At 58.9% G+C, this 22,046-nt stretch overlaps 3 protein-coding genes across 3 annotated transcripts in view; 2 read left to right on the forward strand and 1 right to left on the reverse strand.

Moving 5' to 3' along the window:
* The window catches only part of SCAMP2 (secretory carrier membrane protein 2), a 21,453-nt gene extending 18,417 nt beyond the window's left edge, over nt 1-3,036 (forward strand). Inside the window, exons 8-9 of the mRNA XM_012640602.1 lie at nt 2,298-2,418; nt 2,671-3,036. Of these exons, the coding sequence (XP_012496056.1) occupies nt 2,298-2,418; nt 2,671-2,805 (256 nt within the window). The 3' untranslated portion in view covers nt 2,806-3,036. The remainder of the gene's footprint in view (nt 1-2,297; nt 2,419-2,670) is intronic.
* Nucleotides 3,037-4,608: 1,572 nt separating this feature from the next.
* Nucleotides 4,609-11,417, forward strand: ULK3 (unc-51 like kinase 3). Its single transcript, XM_012640603.1, has 16 exons — nt 4,609-4,815; nt 5,408-5,548; nt 5,628-5,748; nt 6,291-6,395; nt 7,156-7,299; nt 7,501-7,583; nt 8,099-8,254; nt 8,427-8,532; nt 8,737-8,777; nt 9,013-9,115; nt 9,255-9,319; nt 9,405-9,483; nt 9,553-9,593; nt 9,944-9,991; nt 10,133-10,199; nt 10,312-11,417. Exons 1-16 carry the CDS (start codon nt 4,714-4,716, stop codon nt 10,326-10,328), a joined length of 1,419 nt encoding a protein of 472 aa, XP_012496057.1. The 5' UTR covers nt 4,609-4,713; the 3' UTR covers nt 10,329-11,417.
* A 5,524-nt stretch (nt 11,418-16,941) lies between these two features.
* Nucleotides 16,942-21,385, reverse strand: CPLX3 (complexin 3). The gene is made up of 3 exons (XM_012640617.1): nt 21,171-21,385; nt 19,900-19,987; nt 16,942-17,166 (listed from the first exon to the last, which is right to left on the reverse strand). Exons 1-3 carry the CDS (start codon nt 21,332-21,334, stop codon nt 16,942-16,944), a joined length of 477 nt encoding a protein of 158 aa, XP_012496071.1. The 5' UTR covers nt 21,335-21,385.
* Between the last annotated feature and the right edge of the window lie 661 nt (nt 21,386-22,046).

The raw sequence follows: 22,046 nt of genomic DNA on the forward strand, positions 1-22,046 counted from the left end.
TCACTGCAACCTCCAACTTCTGGGCTCAAGCTGGGACTACAGGCACATGCCACTACACCCAGCCAATTTTTCTACTTTTCATAGAGATGGGGTCTCACACTTGCTCAGGCTGGTCTTGAACTCCTGACCTCAAGTGATCCTCCCGCCTCGGCCTCCCAGAGTGCTAGGATTAGAGGCGTGAGCCACTGTGCCTGGCCTATTTAACTTAGGAACCACCAAACTATTTCCCACAGTGGCTGAACCAATTTACATTCCCACCAGCAATATATGGGGGTTCTAGTTTCTCCACATCCTCACCAACTGTCTTAGTCCATTTTCTGCTGCTATAACAGAATACACCCGACTGGGTAATTTATGAACAACAGAAGTTTATTTGGTTGATGGTTCTGGAGACTGGGAAGTCCAAGACTGAGAGGCTGCGTCTATGGAGGGCTGTCTTGCTACATCGTAACATGGTGGAAGGCATTACATGGTGAGAGAGAACGAGAGATTGAACTTGAAGCCCCACCCCTCTTATAACTGAGGGTGGAGCCCTGATGACCTAAATACCTCCAGTTAGGCCCCTCTTCCCAACACTGTTAGATTAGGAATTACATTTCCAACACGTTGTTTTGGGGGGACACATACAAACCATGGCATTCACACGTGCTTTTTGGAGGACATAATCATAGTACTAACATTTGTTATTTTCCTTTTTTCCCTTTTTTAAAAAAAATTATAGCCAACTAGAGATGTGGTATTTCATTGCATTTCATTATAATTTCGATTTGCATTTCCTGAATGTCTAATGATGTTGGTCATTTGCATATCTTCTTTGGAGAAATAGTCTTTGATCCATTTCGAGTTAATTTTTGTATATGGTTGAAGTAAGGATTTAACTTCATTTATCTGCATGTGGATATCCAGTTGTTCTAGTACCATTTGTTGAAGAGACTATTCTTTCTCTTTTGAACGGTTTTGGCACTCTTGTCAAAAATTAATTGATCACAGATGTATGGGTTTATTTCTGGACTCTGAATTCTATTCCATTGATCCATCGATCCATTGATCTATGTTTGTCCTTATGCTGGTCCCACACTGCTTTTTTTTTTCTTTTTAAATTTTTTGAGACAGAGTCTCACTCTGTTGCCCGGGCTAGAGTGCTGTGGTATCAGCCTAGCTCACAGCAACCTCAAACTCCTGGGCTCAAGCGATCCTCCTGCTTCAGCCTCCTGAGCAGCTGGGACTACAGGCGTGCGCCACCATGCCCGGCTAATTTTTTCTATATATATTTTTAGTTGTCCAGCTAATTTCTTTCTATTTTTTTTTTTTTTTTTTGAGACAGAGTCTCACTGTGTTGCCCGGGCTAGAGTGCCGTGGCGTCAGCCTAGCTCACAGCAACCTCAAACTCCTGGGCTCAAGCAATCCTCCTGCCTCAGCCTCCCGAGTAGCTGGGACTACAGGCATGCGCCACCATGCCCGGCTAATTTTTTCTATATCTTTTTAGTTGTTCAATTAATTTCTTTCTAATTTTAGTAGAGACGGGGTCTCGCTCTTGCTCAGGCTGGTTTCGAACTCCTGAGCTCAAACAATCCGCCCGCCTCGGCCTCCCAGAGAGCTAGGATTACAGGCGTGAGCCACCACGCCCGGCCAAATTTCTTTCTATTTTTTTTAGTAGAGACAGGGTCTCTACTAAACATCTGCCCGCCTCTGCCTCCCAGAGTGCTAGGATTACAGGCGTGAGCCACCGCGCCCGGCCACACGCTGCTTTGATTATTGTAGGTTTGTGGTAAGTTGAAATCAGGAAATGTGAGGATATTCCTTTACAGATGAGGACACTAAGGGTCGTCAGGGAGGTAACATGCCTGGGCCCTGGTGGGAGGAGCTGAGGTGACAGCACGAATGCAAGAGGTTGACCAGTGGTCTTCCTTCCTGGAGGGCAGGTGCTTAGGAGTGAGCAGCCAGCTTTCCATGCCCCCAACCCCAAAGCAGCAGGAAAAGGCCCACCCAGTGTTCCTCCTGATTCGGTATAGGCAGCAACCACATCCTCCCTCTAGACCTCAGACAGCCAGAAGCTTCCCCATGTGAATCTATCTCTGAGGCCCTGGGGCAGGACAAGCTGGGGCACTGTGGGTCTGGGAGCCGTCACGGAGGCCTGGCCTCTCACAGGTCAAGAGCTTTGGCCCCCAGGGCTCCCTGTGCTGCAGAGATGCTGAGGTGGTGGTCGGGACACAGCAGCCACTTGGAGAAGAGCCCCTCATGGGGACTCCTGGGGGACCCACTCCCACTTTGCCCCCTCTGGCTTCTTCCCTTTGTAGTGGTTGGATTGCAGCCCTGTCCACACTGAAGGAAGAGTCCTTGGCCGTGTCAATCATCATGATGGTGGTGGCCGGCTTCTTTACCCTCTGTGCCGTGCTCTCACTCTTCCTCCTGAAGCGGGTGAGTGGTGGGGGCTGGGCGACAGCAGACCTGAGGAAGCAAGCACCTGTCTCCTGCTTTTGCCACGAGATGTTTCACCACCACAATTGGGCCTCCTGGGCCCCCAAAGAGGCAGCACCTTTCCCCAAGGCTCTGGGGGGGTGGGGTCAGGCAGTGTTGGGCTCCTGGTGACCCCTCTGAGAGTATAACCTGGATGGCAGGGTTCCTGGTGGCCCAGAGGGTGGGCTCCTCTCACCTCCCTTCCTTCCCCAGGTGCACTCCCTATACCGCCGGACGGGGGCCAGCTTCCAGCAGGCCCAGGAGGAGTTTTCCCAGGGCATCTTCAACAACAGAACCTTCCGCAGCGCGGCCTCATCTGCGGCCCGAGGAGCCTTCCAGGGGAATTAATCCTCCTCACTCTCTTGCCTCTACCTTCGCCTATTCTCTCACCTGCCTTCTGAGCTGCACTTTCCGTGGGTGCCTTACGCAGTGGTTTTGCCCAGCACAGACCTGGTGAAGGTCCTGCTGTGGCTCTTCCTCCTTCCTCAGCAACCAGCTCTCCCTGGAAGGGAAGGGAGGGACCGGGACTTTTTTTACACAGGAGAAAAAAAGACCAAAATTGTCTTTCCTTCTCTAGTGGTGGTTCGGTAGGATTCTGTCTCGCCAGAAGCAATGGGACTGAAGTTCTCTTCCCCTGTACACACAGACACCCTACACACTTGGGATCGCTGGCTGACCGTGGGTCACCCCAGCTGGAGTTTTCTGCCAGGGTCTTGAGACTCCACTCCTCCCCCAGCAGGTCTGGCGGGGATCTGGCTCCGCAGCCCTGCCCTTCCTGCCCGGGCTGGGACAACCCTCCCACGCACTCCACTTCAGGCGAGCTCCAGTCTGGGTGGGTGGACGGCTCTGTTCCCCGGATCTCTCTGGGGTCTCCAGGCTTCCAGAGCCCAGGCTCCCCCTGCCTCATGTTCCTCATTGACAGATTCACAGCCCTTTAGGCCCCTGTACCCTCCTGGCGTGGGCAGCACCTGGTGTCCTCTGGGGCCCTCCCTGAGCCCCGCTCTCTTCAGACTTTCTGAATGTGCAATGTGGTTGGTTGGGGTTTGGGGATGGGGAGGGACAGGAGGACACTGACCCTAAGTTGTCCTGCCCAGCTGCTGGCAGTCGTCCAGGAGGGTGGGGTCTGACTGTCCTGGCGCGGTTTGTTTTGACTTCCTCTCCTACTGAGGGTCCGCTGCCCTCTGCCTTGGCCTCAGTCTGCCCCCACCCCCAGCAGTATCCAGCTTGTGTGACTGGGGAGGGCAGCGGGAGTCAGTCCAGAGCTGCATCCTTGATGCAGGTTTGCGGGCTGATGGGCCACCTTGCGGAGGGTTCCCCCATGCCGAGTCTAGGTCCCCTTCCACTCACCCTGGGGAGTCCCCAGGAGGTGTGTCACTGTGACATGCACCTAGGAGTCCACCCGCAGAACCTGCACTTTGTCCTCCAGAGGCTGCAGGAGTTCTCACAAAGCTGGCCACCCCCGCCTCTGGGCCCTGGGCCCACCCTGAGGCAGCCCTCAGGTTGTCTACCAGCTGGGGCAGGCCCAGACCCCTGGATAAGGGCAGCCACCAGGATTTTGTAAACTCCTTTCTGGTATTTTTTCTCCATGTACAAATGTATATGTCATGTCTCAATTTTTGTGCTTAAATAAAAAATAATACATTTTCAGACACCATTGGTTCTAATGTCTGGTGGACTTGGGAGGACTGGGTGGCCCGTAGTGTTAGGGGCCGAGGCGCGCGTAGGAGAGGTGAGAGGGGACATTAAGATGCTTACTGGCCGGTCTGTGACAGGTCGTCAAGCCCCTAGCTCAGAAGAGTGAAAGGGAGTTTGGAGCCAGGAGCCTCGGGGAAGGCTACTTTCCAAAGGCACTTTCTTGTCCCAGTGCCTCTACTTTTAGAGTGGCTGGTCTTGGGGAGGGACTCCGGGGGGCCTCCATGATTCCCCCTCCACCCCCCACCCCCACCCCGCGTGGGCGATCTCTGGGCGTGTCTGCGCCTGTTGTCCTCGGTCGCCTCCGCTCGGTCCGCGGGGGCCTCAGCGTCCTCAGATGCGGGCTTGCAAGGAGGGACGGGTGGTTAGCGTGATGTCGTGCCGGGGAGGAGCCCCGGAGTGGGCGGAGTCGCGCCCCGCCGGCCTCCCGCGCGGCGCTGCACTTCCGGCGGGCGGCGCTGGGGGCGGCGCGGAGAGCGGAGAGCGGCCCGGGTCCCTCCTGCGCCCGCGGCCCGGACGCGCGCCGGCGACCAGGAAGCGCCTGCACGGCGCGGGGCGGCCGGCATGGCGGGAGCGGCGTGGGGGCCGCCGCGCGTGGACGGCTTCATCCTCACCGAGCGCCTGGGCAGCGGCACGTACGCCACGGTGTACAAGGCCTACGCCAAGGTGGGTGTGGGCGCCCGCCAGCCCCAGCAAGCCCATGTGGGTGCCGGCTAGCGCGACGAAGACGGCTGGGGACGGCGGGAGCAGCTGGGGCCCGGCCGCCCGCCTCGCCCGGTCTGACTCTCGGTGGAGGAGCTGACCGCCTCTCTTAGATCTTGAAAGCAGACACACCTACGCACACCTGTTTTGTCTGCAGGGTGGATGGGGCCTTGGTGTCAGTGGGTAAAGAACAGGCTCGAAACGGAGGCCACCAGGTGGGCTGGGAGGAGACTGGGACAGGGCTCTAGAAGGCGGGACCCAGTTAGGAGGCAGGGTGGGCAGTTCTAGAACGATGAGGTGACATGCCTCTGCGGGGCACTCTAGAACGCAGCGAAGCGGGCTGTGTGGCAGAGGGTTGGAGAATCCAGGCTGGGAAGCCAGGATTCCAGAATGCAGGTGCCTCACTGGGCTGCGAAGGGAACCTGGGAAGCCTGGGCGCTGGCGTGGGGTGGGCAGGCCCAGGGAGGAGGCAGCGGGTAGAGAGAACCCGAACTCTTCCAGCCAGGCGTGGGCCCTGGCCCTCTCAAGGCAGAGCCCCCAAATCCTGTCCCCCCAGAAGGATACTCGTGAGGTAGTAGCCATAAAGTGTGTGGCCAAGAAAAGTCTGAACAAGGCATCGGTGGAAAACCTCCTGACCGAGATCGAGATCCTGAAGGGCATTCGACACCCCCACATTGTGCAGCTGAAGGACTTCCAGGTGCGGGCCGGGGTGGGGCTGCTCCCACAGGAGGCTGGAGGAGGGACACTCTCCTCAGGCTGTCTACCTCTAACCACAGTGGGACAGCGACAACATCTACCTCATCATGGAGTTCTGTGCAGGGGGCGACCTGTCTCGCTTCATCCATACCCGCAGGATTCTGCCTGAGAAGGTGGCTCGTGTCTTCATGCAGCAATTGGGTAAAATCCTCTGACCCCAGCCCGACACCTTCCCATGTTCTCTGCGCAGGCTTAGAGCCTTGGCACACTTTGCAGTTGCCTCCTTGGGCTTTTAGGGCTGTGTCTTTCTTGTGTGGCTGTCCTTAGCTAAGGATGCCATGAGAGAGAGGAGGGAGGAGCCCCACCTGTGCAGAGTTCAGGTTTCCATGGTGTGGAACGTAATGTAAGGACCTTGTGGAGCATTCCAGGGCCAAGTGGGTAGGACCCAGTGCAGTGCTAATGAAAAGAGCAAGATCCTAAAGGGCTTGGGCATCCAGGGAAGCTTCTGGCGGAGCGGAGACTTGTGAAGGGGCAGAGGGGAGGAAGGTGGACGCTCTGGGCAGGGTGGCAAACTCTTCAAAGTGGCAGAGCCTGGTGCTTATATGTAAAGCATTCCATGGACCAGCTAGGCTGGAACTGGGGTTGGACAGGCTGGAAGAGGCAGATGGAGGCCTGGGGAGGCGAGAGGCAGGCGGAGACGGGACTCTTCTGACCTCTGTTTCTGCATGGGTCCTGCTCCCCAGCCAGTGCCCTGCAGTTTCTGCATGAACGGAATATCTCTCACCTGGATCTGAAGCCACAGAACATTCTGCTGAGCTCCTTGGAGAAGCCCCACCTGAAACTGGCAGGTGTGAGTCTGGAACAGCAGGGGTGAGGTTTGGAGAGTGGGTGTGCAGGGGCCTCCCTCTTCCTGGCCTCGCTCAGCAGCCCGGGTTCTCAGGGAGTTCTCTGTTGAGTCATCAAACATAGCCTGGGAGATCTGGGAATGGGCCCTGTCACTGAAAGGTAGGAGCTTTCTCAGGCCATCCACTCTCAAGTCCAGCAGCCTAATGGGTAGAGTTAGGGCTCAGTCTGTGGCCAAAGTTGGTACTGTGTGTTCAGGTTTTGGGCTCAATCTGGGAACGGTGCCAGGGTTCATTGTGGACCAACATCACAAATCAGTCTGTGAGCAGGGACAAGACTTGGTCAGTCATCAGGATTGGGGCTCTACTGTGACTCTGTCTGTGGCAGCACAGGGGGGTGTGCGATGGGGGAGGTGTTGGTTGCCGACCCCTGATAAGATTTGAGCTTGATGCTGGAGGCCAGAGAACGTGGTATAACCTAAGCCTGGGCGGCAGTGAGAAGGTGGGGGCTCTTGTCCACATAGCTGGTAGGATCGGGTGGGCTTCCTGGGGAAAACATGCCCAAGGGAGCTGCGCAGGATGGGTAGGGTTTACAGCCGCAGAGGGAGACATAGGAGGGTGTTCCAGGCTGATAATGAGCACAGACTAGGAAGCAGGGTTGACCCTGGTGTGTCTGGGGGTGGGGAGGAGCCCAGACCCAGACGTCACAGGCCAGGAGCGGAAGCAGCTAAAATCTGAACCCCGCTGTCCGGTCTCTTGCCTGCAGACTTTGGCTTTGCCCAGCACATGTCCCCATGGGATGAGAAGCACGTGCTCCGTGGCTCCCCTCTCTACATGGCCCCCGAGATGGTGTGTCAGCGACAGTACGACGCCCGCGTGGACCTCTGGTCCGTGGGGGTCATCTTATATGGTGAGACCTCTTTTCCCTGCCCTCACCCCGAGGCCTGCCCTGTGTGTCCTCAGGCAGGGCTTCTCTGGGCCACTCCTGGAGGGTTCTAGTGAGAACTCTGACTCTACTGGCTCTGAGGGATGTCAGGCCCCCTCCCCAAGAGCGGGCCAGGCCAGGTTGGCCCCATCCCCTCCCAGCCTCCCCTCTGCCTCCCTTCCACAGAAGCCCTCTTCGGGCAGCCCCCCTTTGCCTCCAGGTCCTTCTCAGAGCTGGAGGAGAAGATCCGCAGCAGCCGGGTCGTCGAGGTGGGTCTGGCAGGGCCTCGCGACCGTGGGGGGACGGAGGGAGCCAGGGCCCGAGGTTTCAGACACACTGCGCCTGCGCAGACCGGAGTGTGGGCGCCAGACTGCCTTCACGGCAGTGGGGTATGCTCTGGACCACAAGTCCCAGGGACTCGGGTCAGCCCACGACAGGCAGCAAAGGGCCTGCCCCACAGACTGCTTGGCAGGCCCTGCGGGAGAAGAGCAAGGCAGAACCAAGCTCAGCCTTGGCAGGGGCGCGGTCCAGGGAGGGGGATCGGGACCCTGCACAGGTTCTCCAGCAGCCGAGCCCAGCGAGCGCGGCAGGCGCCTGGGGAAGGGGCCTGGCTCGCCGCTGGCACCCACACCTGCACCCACCCTGTTCCTCCTGGGCTGCACATTCTCCCCGTTAGATACATATCTCTGGGCTTTCCGACAGAACCCTGGGCTGGGGGTCGTGGCGCTGGAGCCCAGTGTGACCTGTCACCCCTCCCCCTGGCTGTCCCCTGCCCCTCACGCAGCTCCCCCTGCGGCCCTTGCTGTCCCAAGACTGCCGGGACCTGCTGCAGCGGCTCCTGGAGCGGGACCCCAGCCGTCGCATCTCCTTCGAGGACTTCTTTGCCCACCCCTGGGTGGATCTGGAGCACATGCCCAGTGGGGAGAGCCTGGCACAAGCAGTGAGCAGAGCGGTGGAGATGGGGTGGGCTGGGCTGGGGGTCTCATCTGCCCCCTTTGGTGGTGATGGGTGACTCACCCAGCAGATGCAGAGGATGGGCTCAGGGCAGCTGACCTTTCTCTGGCCGGGGGAGCTAGGGAGGTGGCCTGACTCCTGGTCTGCCTGGTCCCCAGACCGCCCTGGTGGTGCAGGCTGTGAAGAAGGACCAGGAGGGGGACGCGGCGGCCGCTTTGTCCCTCTACTGCAAGGCTCTGGACTTCTTCGTGCCCGCCCTGCACTGTGAGTCCCAGGCAGTGCCTGGAGCCCCTGAAGCACAGGCGGGTCACCTGTAGCTGCGGTGGATGGAGTCTGGGAGCTCCCCATCCAGAGTTTTGCAGAAGACAAAGCAGCATAAACCTGGAACTTGGTGTTTCGGGGGATTCCGGAGGGCTTGGGTGGGGCAGGGGTCCCCCAGATTTCTCATGTAAACCCCACCTTCTGCAGATGAAGTGGATGCCCAGCGGAAGGAGGCGATTAAGGCAAAGGTGGGTGGATCAAGTCCCCATAAGGACATGCGTGAGGGGAGGGCTCTCCCAGAATTGGAGCTTCCTGTCCTGAAACACGCATAGAGCTGGGAAGGTGGCAGGCCAGCCTCATTTGACCCCGGACGTGGTTACAGCTTGGGGCGGTCACGGAGGACCCAGAGGGAGAACTTGGCAGTGGGTGCTGGTGGGGGAGGCGGGTGGGACACCCCGTCCTCAGGCCCTTTCCCTCCCGTAGGTGGGGCAGTATGTGTCCCGGGCTGAGGAGCTCAAGGCCATCGTCTCCTCCTCCAATCGGGCCCTGCTCAGGCAGGGGACCTCTGCGCGAGACCTGCTCAGAGGTAGGCTCCGGCTCCTGGCCGGCCCACCAGGCCCCCAGGAAACCTCCCTCCCCCCTGACGCGGAGGCAGGTTGGGCCAGGCCTCCTGTGAGGACAGAACGGGCTGCCTCCCTCCCCTGAGCATGTGCCCCTCATCTCAGAGATGGCCCGGGACAAGCCACGCCTCTCAGCTGCCCTGGAAGTGGCTTCGGCTGCCATGGCCAAGGTTGGTGCCAGTGGGAGGGGTCCTGGTGGGGCAGGGAGGGGTTCAGGCCAGGACCCTGAATGACCTGGTGTCCCTGTGGCTGCAGGAGGAGGAAGCTGGTGGGGAGCAGGACGCCCTGGACCTATACCAGCACAGCCTGGGGGAGCTGCTGCTGCTGCTGGCAGGTGAGCCCCTCCCCACAGCCCGCGGGGCCCTCAGCTGCCCCGCCCTCACCGCACACCCTCTCTTTTCAGCGGAGCCCTCAGGTCGGAGGCGGGAGCTGCTTCATACCGAGGTGCCCACTGGGGATGAGAGGGTTGGGGGGCTTCCTCTTCCCCTTTTACTCTGCTTGGTCTGGGGGGACCTCCTTGGCTTCCCTCTGGAATCCCCTACTCTCAGGGTGTGCCAGGTCTAGGAGTGAGACCGTTAGGGCCAGGGTGCTCAGATCAGGGCCGCGGAGGATCGGGGGACCCAGCAGAGAGTCTGCTGGGCTGCTGCAGTCGGGAGAGCTTCCTGGCGGAAGGAGCAGGCGAGCGACTCAGAGGGGACGTGGTTCTGATGGGGCAGGGGGTTCAGGGGAGCACGGGGTGTGAGGAGTTGGGCTGGAAGCCCACACACACCCAGGGGCATGTCTTCCCCTGGCAGGTGCAGAGCCTCATGGCCCGGGCTGAATGCCTGAAGGAGCAGGTCAAGGTGGGCTGTGGGGGCCTGTTGGGGCTAGGGGTTCTGCCCCTCTCCGTGCGTAGCTGTATGCCCCCGCCTCCGTCTGAAGGCCTCTCTGTCCCTGTGTCTGTCTGGCTGCCTCACCCCTTGTGCCGTCTTGACGTCCCACAGATGCGGGAGTCTCGCTGGGAGGCAGAGACCATGGACAGAGAGGGGCTGTCAGAGTCTGTTCGTAGCTGTGAGTTCTGCCCTGGGTCTGACCCCCATCCAGGGGAGGGTGAGAGCTGGGGCAACCCTGGATTCTGCTTTCCTGCCAGACCTGTGACTGACCCTCCCTTACCCCTCCGTAGCGTGTACCCTCCAGTGACCCCAGAGGACAGCAGGACAGACCACGAGCCACCTGGAGTGGAGGGGTGACCAACCCAGGCTGATGCCCCAAATTAAGTGGCCCTCTGCAACCCTGGGGAGCAGGCTTCCTGGATGGACAGCTCTGGGACCCCCACGTCCCGAGTCCCCAGCCTCCCTCGGGTTACTGTGCGCCTCACAGAGGGACTGACCGCCCATGCCATGTGCTGGGAGCCCTGGGCCTGGCCCCAGGGCCAGGGGCAGGACTCTGGGAGAACAGTGTTTCATGAGGCCTTCCTTCCTTGGTGGTTGCTGGTCCCGTGCCTGTTGATTGCGGGCATGAAGCCGTCTATCACTTTTTGCTCTGAGAAGAGGGCAAGGGCCCCTGCAGGGCACGCCTGCTCTTGCCCTCTCCCGGCCAGCAGGCACCCGGGCCCTGGGCCCAACCCTTTCTAGGAGCCCTTATTCCAACTCACCTCCCTCCTTGCACTGGAATGGGACATTCCAAGACTCCTCAGGGACCACCCAGCTCACAGTATGTACCCAGCCCCACAGAACTCGCCAGTCTTCTGCGAGCTCACATCTGCCCACCATCTCAGTACTCTAACTTAATCCTTCAAGCATGACCGGAATACCCTTTCTAGGGGTAGGGCAAATTTGGGAAGCCCAGCCTTGTTCCTGCCCTGGCCTGGGGAATACAGGGGAGGGGTCCTCAGTCCTCATCCCTCCCACCTCCATCCCTCTCTGGGAACACACGGACCTAGCTGAAGAGCGGCCTTGTGCTGGAGTTGGGCCCGGGAGGGGAGGCTTGGGGACTGCCATCAGGCTGCAGGGGCCCCAGTCCAGGATACCCAGTTCTAGGCCTGACACTGTCACCACCCCAGTGTGTGATCCTGGGCAAGCCCCTTCCCCTTTCTGGGCCTGGGCCTCCCGTCTCTGCGTGGGGGCTGCTGTAGCCCACAGCCCACAGCAGGGCGCTTCAGAGGACAGAGCGAATTGAACCTGGAGGAGAATGCACACGCCTGCAGTTACTTGAGGGTGTCTTTCCAATAATCAGAGAGGGTGTTGGTGATTTCTAACCCTTCTGTCCTTAAATGCCTCCCTACAAGGAGGCTGTGTGTGATGAGTGTCATTCATTGTTTCTCTATTAAATTATTTTCTCTACTTGTTCATCTCTTCCTGTCCTCGGAAAAACAGAAAGGTAGCTGCTTTTCACAGGCTGGGCGGGAGGGGCCACAGCAAAGGCTGGGGAGCCCCAGGTAAGGCTGGGGGCGGGAGGGGGTGTGGTGCTGGAGGGCCATGGCTACATCTGCCTCCTGCCCTCGGCCCTCCGACCGGACCGGAGAGTCAGGCTGCCCAGGAGCCATTCCGCCACCACCCAGGGGGCTTGGGGAGGGGAGCACAGGCCTGAGAGCCAGGAAAGGCAGGAGTGCAGTCTAAAATGCTCTGCCCCAAACAGGGTGCCCTGGCCTCCCACCCCCTTACCCCGGGCCAGAGAGTGAGCACTGAGCCTAACGGGGGAAGAGGGCATCATTTGGGGTGTCATGCTTATACCCAACCCCAGCGACCCCCAAGCTGGGGTCATTTCTGGCAGGCTCTGCCCTGGTCTCCCTCCCCTGTCCCCACATCCCTCCCAGGTGTCAGTCTGGCCAGCACCTGTTGGGAGCATCCCTGGGGACTTAAAGGAGGGGAGCACATCCCCAGGCAGCCAGCTAGGGAGCAGGTTCTTAGACTTTCCGGGACCACCAGGGTGCATCAGAGGACTTCCGATGCCAGGAGGGGAACAGACCTGGAAGAAACTAATCTCCCCGAAGCCCAGGCCTGGCCGTTGGGAGCAGCATCGGGTGGGAGCCCAGCGGGCAGCCGCTGAGACCCTGGCTCTGCTGCTTGGCCGGTTGAGCAGCGTCTTTCTCGGTAACGTGAACGTGAGGGTGAGCACCCCAGGTGAATCTGCAGTGAGCCTGGCATACAGTAAGAATACAATAAAACGTTACTGTCAGATCTAGGGAGAGAAACGCACTTCAGATTATCTGGAAATGGGCCGGACAAGGAAGCCCCCACGCAGGAAGTGAGGGGAAGAAAAGAGGAATGAAAGGGTGCAGCTGGGGGTGGAAGTTAGAAGGTGGAAGACAATTGAAGTGCAGGGCGACAGGAGAGAGTGTTGGCCCACAGACCCGATTGTTTGTTTGTGGGAGCTGCACTGGCCGCGCAGAACACGGGGCCTGACATTCTCACACGTGTGGGCGTGGCGAAGCGCGGCCCGAGGGGTGACAGGCTTGTGGGGGAGCCCCTGGGAAGGGCCCCTCCCTGGGCAGAGCATTCTGGTGGGAGCTGCCCAGTGGGAGGCGGGGCGCAGGAGGAGGGGCTGTCAGCACAGGGCTTTCTCCTGACCGCAGTGGCCTGTGGGAAACGTGCAAATCCGCTTTTCAAAAAATATATTTTTCCTCTTAGAAGCGAGAGTTGTTTCTGCCTCTCACCTTCAACACTTTAAAAGTATCGAGAGCAGGGTAGATTCCCCCAGCAACGCTCAGGGGCACCCCCTGCCCTGTCATCCCACCCCCACTCAGTAGCACTGCGCCACGCTGGGGGAGCACCCGGGCCTGGGCCTCTCTGTCGCCCATGGCGCCAGCCCTGGGAGAAGCAGATGGCCTCTGGAGCAGACTGGGGGACCCAGCTGTTCCTGGGCCCAGTCTGCCCCTTCTTCAGCCTACTAGGGATACAGGAAAGGACATAGAATTTCGTTCCTGCAGGAGGTCATCTGGAAGGGCTCTTGTCCCCAGAGGCCAGGTTGCTGTCCCCAACTTCCCTGAGAGGGAGATGGACCAACACTGAGGAGGGAAGGGGCACATCCGTGACCACTGGCCCCAGCGTAGCTCACACCCACACCTATGCATTCGAAATCCCAAAGACACACAGGAATGGGGGAAGCCAGGTACAAGCTCACAGACCCTGCGGGTCCCAGAGGGACACGCTCACCACCACGCACACAAAGGCACAGCTCTTGCTGAGTGAGGCTGAGCAGCCTCAAGAACACTGCTGCCTCTGGCCCCGGGCGGCCGCCCTGGCTCCCCTGCCCTCCCCAAGCCTCACGCGGTCTGGGCACAGCTCTGCCCAGCAGTGGGCTCTGTGGCTCCCACCCCAGCCCAGCCTCAGGTCTGCAGCGACATGACAGAAGCTCCACCTCACAGGGCTGGGCAGCAGCTGGGTCAACAGGCCTGTCAGCCGCTCGGCTCGGCAAAGGAACATGCCCCAGATGTCCCCAGTGCCTGCCTGGGGCCTCCAGGGTCTGAGGAGGAACCATCTGGCTATTCAGGGAAAGGGAGATCCTCTGTGCTCCCAGCCCCGGTCACCCCCCCAAACTCCTCCCTGGGGACCAGCTGGCCTCAGGACAGTCACTTGTTCTCTCTACACTTCTCTTCCCGCTGGGAACTGGGCCTGAGCTGTCTGGGTCGGGGGAGGCAGGAGAAGGCGCTGCAGGCTCCCTGGACAGGGGCTCCCTGAAATCCTTGTACTGGGGAGCCAGAGCCCTGAGAGCAAGCGGGGTGGCGAACAGGCCAGCCAGCTCTCCTGCCCCAGCCCAGCAGGAGTGTGGGTTGGTACTTCCTGTATCCTCAGACTGCCCTCAAGGGAAAGAAGAAAGAAGGAGGGAGGGGGCTGGGTGCGGTGGCTCACGCCTGTAATCCTGGCTCTCTGGGAGGCCGAAGCGGGAGGATCACTCAAGGTCAGGAGTTCGAAACCAGCCTGAGCATCTCTACTAAAATATATATAGAAAAAAATTAGCCAGGCATGGTGGCGCATGCCTGTAGTCCCAGCTACTCAAGAGGCTGAGGCAGGAGGATTGCTTGAGCCCAGGAGTTTGAGGTTGCTGTGAGCGAGGCTGACGCCACGGCACTCTAGCCTGGGCAAAAAGAGTGAGACTCTGTCTCAAAAAAAACAAAAAACAAGAAGGAGGGAGCAAAAGAACAGGAGGGAGGGAGGGAGGAAGGAGGGGCCCGGAACACCAGAGTCCAAACAATGGCGCACAAATGCTGGGGTTGTCGGCCCTGTAAAAAGGGAAGTTTGGGTGCCGGTGGCTTTGTGGCCTTCCTATCATACTAGGTGGGTGGGCCAGTCATGGAGCACGTGATTGTCCAGAGAGGAGAGCAGGACAGGAGGAGTGGCATAGATGGGGCCTGGGGGCTGGCAGTGGGGGCAGGCGCACAAGAGGGGCTCCAGGTGGACAGGCCCGCCCCCGCTGAGGGCGTGGTGCAGGACAGGTCCTGAGCCAGGTAGAGGCAGAGGGTAAGGGGACACAGATGAGAGGGCCACAGACTGATGGACAGAGCGAGGAAGAGGGGAGGCCAACGAGCTAGGAGCCCCCAGCCCATCTCTGCCTGGGTCTGGAACGGGCTCCTGCCCCAGAGCCACCTCCACCTCATTCCAGGGACAGTGCAGACGGTCAGGGCTTCTTGGAGTTCCGTTCTCCGGCTGAGAGGGGAGCGGGTATGGGGGCTCAGCCCTCCCCAGTGCCTGACTCCAGGCCCCAGCCACCCTTCTGTGACAGGGTTCAGTGAGTGCTGCCTCCCTGCCTCTCCCTCTCTGCTCTGCAAGGCGCTGAAGGAGAAGGGGTCTGTCCAATCCCATTAGGCAGAAGGCCCCGGAGGGCGGAGTGCTGACGTGGGCCCTGCTGCCGCGCCAGGCAGCCCATGCCCCCACGCCCTCAGCCTGGGGCTTGGCCGGGTCTCCTCCAGCTCTGAGAAGGGCAGGAGGCAGCCGGGGGACAGCTCTGAGGCCAGGCCCCTTCCCTGGATGCTCAGGAGAGTGCAGCCAAGTGTGACAGCCCAGGCAGCACACCCCAGTCCTGGGCCTGTGTCCCTCCCTGCCCTCTCCCCGCCCCACCCCACATTACCTACCAAACAGGTTTATGTTCCTTGCTCTTATTTTGCAGAGAAGACCTCATGGAAACGTTGCCCTCGCGACCAAACGCTCAGATGTCCGTTCCTGCCTGCAAGTCCTGGCTGGACTCCCCTCAGGCCAGTGCCTTGGCAGCAGGCCAGGGACCCAGACCCCAAGGGGGGCACCCGGGGCCGGCCTGTAGCACCTTTTTCCTGTCCAGGCCACGGGATGACCTGCTTGGGAACTTCCTGGCTGGTTTCCTGGACAAACCCCCCTGCCACAGGTAAGCTGGATGAGATGTGGGCTCTTCATTTTCTTAAAGAATGAGTCACCATTTATTGATATGGTCTGTCACACACATGCCAAGAGCTTTATATATGGTCACCCTTTGAAACATCATTATTATTATTCAGTGTGGGGGGTTGTGGAACTCTTCATTTTACAGGAAGCAAAACAGGCTCAGAGAAAGAAAGGACGTGCTCACAGTCGCACAGCAGTGCCGGGCTGGAATGCAGTTGCTCTGCCTTCTTTTTGTTACATCTTCCATCTCCAAGGCCAGGGGGTGTAGGCACAGGTGCCAGAGACAGCCCTGTGGTCTCAGTAATGCCCCCTGTACATCAGCGTCCTGCTGGCTGCCACATCCGCCTCGAAGCCCAGACCTATGTCCCATGGCCCCAGACCCACCCACGCCCAGGGCCCTGAGAGGATAGAACTCGAGCATCTTACGGATGGAGCCAGAAGGGTTTCCACGAAAAACACTCCCGCTCCTAGCACTGGGTGTCCCCTCCGTCCCATGAAGCTGCGGGTGAGGAGCTAAAGGACACCCCTCCAAGGCAGGCTCGAAGGGCCGTAAACTCCAAGACTCCTGGGCGTCAGTAGGATGTGGGAAGATGGGCACGGCATTTGGGAGTTTTATTTTCCACTGAGCTAGGAGAGGAGATTCCAGCTATAGAATCCAGAAGAGAGTTCTACAGGAACAGAACAGAAACTGGCTGGGCCCTGGGCCCAGAGAAGGCCTGGAGCCGCCTGGGCTACTGTTCAGTGCCAGCTTCATCCTTGGCACCCCGCCCCTCGCATGGCGTCACTCGGCTCCCAGAGCCCACTGTGGCAGCCACTGGAGGCTACGGCTGCAGCTGCTGCCCTGCCGAGGAGGGGTGTGGGCTTGGCTCTGAGAGGCCAAGCCAGAAAGAGTCTTAGAAATTATCCAGTCTACCCATTTTACAGATGATGAAATGAGGCCCAGAAAGAGCAGTGGCTATCAAGGACAATAAAGGTGGAAACTTGAACCCAGGCCTCCTACCTGCTGAGGGCATGTGTGTCTTGGTGTCTGGAGGGGCTGGGTACCCAAGGGGGCTGGACTTGGTGTGTGTCTGTGTGTGCAGGGTGCCTCTGCGGCTTACGCCTCTGCACGTGCCAGAGTTTCTGTACCCTCTGTGTGTCTCTCCACAGATGCTCCCGTGTGCAGGGACTTGGGGCCATGGCCAGAGAGGAGTGGGCCTATTGCTGTGGTCTTGGGAGGCTCCACGGGCTAAGTAGGGGGTGGGTCCTGAGGGGCAGAGTAAGGAACGGGGACTTTGCTTTCCATGGAGGGGGAGAGACCAGAAGGCAGACTTGGGGCATGGATGAGAAGGGTTCTGGGGCTAGGGTGGAGCAAGGGACAAAGGGACATTTCGGGGTATGGGTCCCTGGAAGTTGAGACACCTAGCCCTCCTGTGGGCCCAGCCCCCTGGTCATCCCGGTGGGCAACTCCAGGGAAGTGCTTACATGATGTGGCACTTCTCAGCTGATTGCTTGAGGTCCCCCAGTGTGGCCTGGGCCTTGTCCTTGAGCGAGCCGAGGTCCAAGCCAGGGAGGCTGGCCAGCTGCCCGAGGACGGAGGCCCTCTCCTCCTCCTCCTCCGTGTCCTCCTCAATCATCTTGGCCAGCTCCCGGGGCAGCTCCACATCTCCACCTGCCATCTGGATCTGGCTCTCGTCCGTCTCATTCTGAAGGGAAGAGGGTGTGGGGAGGGGGTGAGGTCTGTGAGGACCCGGGGTTGAGGGGCAGGGAGAGGCCTGGCGGGGGTTCCCGGGCCCCCAGACTCTTGGGACCCACGTTGCAGTGAGCTCAGGCCCCACTCTCACATCCCAGGATCACGCCCTGGATGGCTGGACGTGGAGCCCTCGCACTTCGATCACCTCGCTGCACCCTGAGATACTGAAGGACTAGCACTGCGGGTGAAGACAAAATGAAAAGACCCAGGCGAGGCCGGGCGCGGTGGCTCACTCCTCTAATCCCAGCACTCTGGGAGGCCGAGGCGAGTGGATCATTTGAGCTCGGAGTTCGAGACCAGCCTGAGCAAGAGTGAGACCCCCATCTCTACTAAAAATAGAAGGAAATTAGCTGGACAACTAAAAATATATAGAAAAAATTAGCCGGGCATGGTAGCACGTGCCTGTAGTCCCAGCTACTCGGGAGGCCGAGGCAGGAGGATCACTTGAGCCCAGGAGTTTGAGGTTGCTATGAGCTAGGATGACGCCATGGCACTCTAGCCTGGGCAACAGAGTGAGACTCTGTCTCAAAAAAAAAAAAAAAAAAAAAATCGAGAAAAGACCCAGGGGACACAGCGTTACAGTCGGCTATGTTGTGTGCTGACTGTTGTTATGCTGAAGGATATAACCAGTAGTGGTGTTGGGTACCATTTATCAAACACCTATTATAGGGCTGACATTGAGCTGATTGCTCTTAATTCTTGTGGTAACCCTGGGAGACAGGTATACTGGGTTTTTTTGGTCTGTTTTTGGTTTTGGTTTTTTGAGACAGAGTCTCTCTCTGTTGCCTGGGCTAGAGTGCCATTACGTCAGCCTAGCTCATAGCAACCTCAAACTGAGCTCAAGTGATCCTCCTGCCTCAGCCTCCCAAGTAGCTGGGACTACAGGCACCTACCACCAGGCCCAGCTAATTTTTACTATTTTTAGTAGAGACAGGGTCTTGCTCTTGCTGAAGCTGGTCTCCAACTCCTGAGCTCAAGCGATCCTCCTGCCTCGGCCTCCCAGAGTGCTAGGATTAGAGGCGTGAGCCACTGCGCCTGGCTGAGACAGGTATATGGTTATCTTCATTTCACAAAAAAGGAAATTGAGGCTCAGATAATTTAAGCAAATAACTCACTTTAAATTTAAGTTACTTACTTCAAGTAAGTAACCTGGGGTAGCTTACATTGCCCAAGGTCATACAACTAGGAAGTGGGAGAGCTAGATTCAAACCATGTCACTGATTCCAACGTCTGTGCTTTCTTTAGACAGCACCTACTGATGGCTATTCCACTCCCTGTCCCTCTGGGGGTGCGGGGGGCCTTGGGCTTTCCACTTTGTGTCCTACTCAGTTGCATCCAAGTCTTGTCTTTTCTACTGGACTCAGAGCTCCCTGAAGGCAGGAGTTTTGTCTTTTAAATGCTTAGTGCAAGCATCCGTTCCTAGCTGGGTTTGCAGCGAGGCAGGCTTTCTGGACTGTTTTCCCTTCAAGAGACTTCCAAAAAACTGTGCTTTGTGGGGAGTCAGAGGCAGCTGGGGGCTCAGTAAATATTTGTTGAATAAGTGAATGTGATATTCACATATATGATCTTTCGATTCAAGTGGAAGATCAAGGTCAGGAGTGCTATAGCCTTGGACTTGTATTTTCCCCTCAGAGTCTAGCACAGTTCTGGGCACATTATTCTGGGAGTGGCTTGTGCTCCTTAGGCAACAGGAGCAGCACACCTACATGCCCTTCTGGCGCTGCGGTGCCTAGGGGAGCAGGGGTGCAGGGGGGTCCTGAGACATACTCTCTGGCCGATGGGCCAGCCAAGGGGGTACTTTGCTGTCTGTAGGCAGACTCCATACCCTGGAAGACAGCCTGGGGTCCTGGAGCAAGGGCAAGCTCAGTATTCACAGGCTTGAGAACTAATCCCAGCTCCATCACTTACTGGCTGTGTGACCTTAGCCGAGTCCCTTAATCTCTCTGAGCCTCAGTTTGTAGACGTGAGAGATAGCTACCTGTCGGTGGGGTTGGAGTGGCTGTGGCGCACCTATAAGGCCACGGCAGCGCACAGGGCCCAGGGCCAGGTGTGAGCACTGAGTCTCCCCAGCCGTGGAGGGCCTTGTGGACACCAGCGTGTCCGACTGCAACCTGCCCTTTGTGGCCCGCCAGATGGCCCTGCACGCAAACATGGCCTCGCAGGTGCACCGCAGCCGCTCCAACCCCACCGACAGCTACCCGGCAGCATTATTGGGAGGTTACATGAGGACATGAAGGTCAAGTACCTGGCACACAGAGGGTGTGGCCTTCTCTCCCCCACCCTGCCCTCCATATATGTTCAGAGGCCCCAAGAGCACTCACCCCTGCAGTAAAGTCTATTGCTTTCCAAGAGCACTCACCCCTGCAGTAAGATCTACTGCTTTCTGGGATTGGGAGGTGGGGGTGGGGGAGAGAAGAGGCCTGGATTTGGTTCCAAAAACACAAACCTGTCAGTCCCCTGAGAACTGGGCTTCCCCTCAGCGCCAAGCTCTGGCCCTTGCCGGGGGTTGGTTAATTATGAGTGAATGAATGAATGAAAGAACAAGTGAATGAGTGAGAGAGGGAAGGATCTAACCAAGCTCCCTGTGAGCTTACGGCTGAGATCTGCAGTATCCAGAATGGGGCAAAGAAGTCCGGGGTCGGGAGCTCAGGGTCCCAGTTGCACCTTGCAGCCCTGGCCAGCTTACCTTGGGCAGCCGGTATTTGTCTCGGAAGTGGCTCCGCAAGGTGGCCCGCTCTGCCTTCCTCTGTGTGAACTGCGCATCCCTCTCCATCCTGTGGGGACACCAGGGGTGGAATCACTGCAAGGGCCGAGAGAAGTGGGGGGCTGCGAGGGAGGGTGTAAGGGGTCTTTGAGTCCTGCAGCTCCTGTCCCTGTGTGTGGTCAGCCTGTGTGTAGCGAGGGCTTTCTTTGTGACCGACCGAGGTTGGTCTTTGCTGGCTCTCCCCATCACAGCACACTGTGTCCTCATCTCTGCACCCACCACTGGGCTGAGCCAGGAGGGAAGGGGAGTCAGCCCATCTAACTCTCTCTGCAGACTCTAGTATTTGTCTCTAGTGGCCTCCGACTCCATCTTTCTTTCCCTCCCTGAAAAGCTGTGTCGTGTGGGGAAAAGAATTTGAGACAAACGTGGATTCTCCTCCCAGCTACACTACCATTTTAGGTACGTCCTTGGGTAAATCACTTACTTTCCTCTTCTGTAAAATGGGGATAAGATTTTGCAACTCACAAAACTGTTATCAGGATTAAGTGAAATAATAGCTATCAGGATTTACCACGTGCCAGGTGCTGTGCTAAACAGTTTACATGCATTGTCACTTAATCTTCATAAGGCATATATTATGATTACCATCTCCATTTTCCAGAAGACGTAACGGAGGCACAGAAAGCTTAACTTGCCTAAAGTTACCCAGCTAATAGGAAGCAAAGCCAGGATCTGAATCCAAGTAGTCTAGCTCCAGAGTCCAGCTGCTAACTCTGTTCCAGGGGCCTCTCGGTCCCAGCACTGCTGGCACACAAGTAGGCTCTATCTACGAGCACCCTCATCTCAGGATCTGTCTCCATGATTCTGAGCCCCTGTGGCTGCACCGCTTTCCTAAGAGCCTCAGGCTCAGAGGAGCCCCAGTTGGAAGACATAGGCAGCTGGGACCAGATCGGATTAAGGGATTACTTGTTTCGTCAGAAATGCACGTGCACCCCCTCCCCGTCCCAGGCTCCGTCGCCCCTCCCCCCACTCCCCCTTGGCCGGAGCGTGAAGCTGGAGCGGGTCCTGGGTTTGAGATCCGGTAGGTCTGGGGGCAGCCTAAAGGACACCTCCCAGACCCTCACTGTGTCTAGGAAAGTAGGGAAGGGGGATTGGGGCCTGAGGCTGGCCCAGGGGTGGGCCAAGAGGCTGTGCGTGCGCGCGCGGGGGGTGGGGGGTGGGGGTCGTCGGAGCCGGGAAGGGATCCCACTCACTTCTCTTCCACCAGTTGCTTCTGATACTCCTCGTACTCCTCTCGGCTCATGCCCTGTGCTTCGGCCGCCGACTTGTCCCCGTCCCCCTTGTCCTCGCCGCCTCCCAGGCTCCCGGTGAGGTTCTTCAGCTGGCCGCCCACCATGGTCTTCACCATGAACGCCATGGTCTTCGCCGGCCCGGGCACGGGGCGCTTGGTGCGGCGCGCGGAGCACCCGGCACGTCGGCGCCCACTTCAGCACTAGGTCTGGCGGACAGCTCCCGCCGCGCCGGCACCCCGCGCTCCGCGCCGCCAGCCGCGCGCCCCCGCCCGGGCCCGCCCCACTCCCCAAACCCCTCCTCGCGGGGGGCGGGGGGCACGCACGGGGCTGGGAAGGCTGGACCACGTGCCCGCTCCTCTCCCGCCTCCCCCACGTGCCTCCTTCAACGCCAGGCTCCACTGGGCACTGCTGACAGCGGATTAGGGCCTGCGGCGCTGGGGTCGCTCCCCCGGAAAAGGGGCTGAGCTGGTACCCGCCCAGAGCCCTGTTCTCTACCCTCCTCCAACTTTCTCCTCTCCTGGGTCACTGATAGCCAGGCTTTCGGTTGGAAGATCCGGGTAGCAGCAAGGGGTAAAAACCTGGGGCCCCATCGCGTTGTCTCCTAGCCCCCCGCCAACCCGCTGAACCCAGCAGCTGCCCAAAGAGCGTGGCGCTGGGAAAGGGAGGGAGGCCTGAGGCCGAGAGTGGGAATCCCAGTTATGGTTCCATGAGGTGGCCTCACAGAGTTCCTCTGTCCCGCGCGCCTGCCCTGCTGGCCCTGGAGCAGCGCGGAGTTGGGAGGCAGAGTTCGGTGACGCTGGCCGGGCTGGGCCATGAGGGACATTGGGAGATGCTGCT

Source organism: Propithecus coquereli, unplaced genomic scaffold, assembly GCF_000956105.1.
Source record: "Propithecus coquereli isolate 6110/MARCELLA unplaced genomic scaffold, Pcoq_1.0 Scaffold155, whole genome shotgun sequence".
Taxonomy (NCBI): Eukaryota; Metazoa; Chordata; class Mammalia; order Primates; family Indriidae; genus Propithecus; species Propithecus coquereli.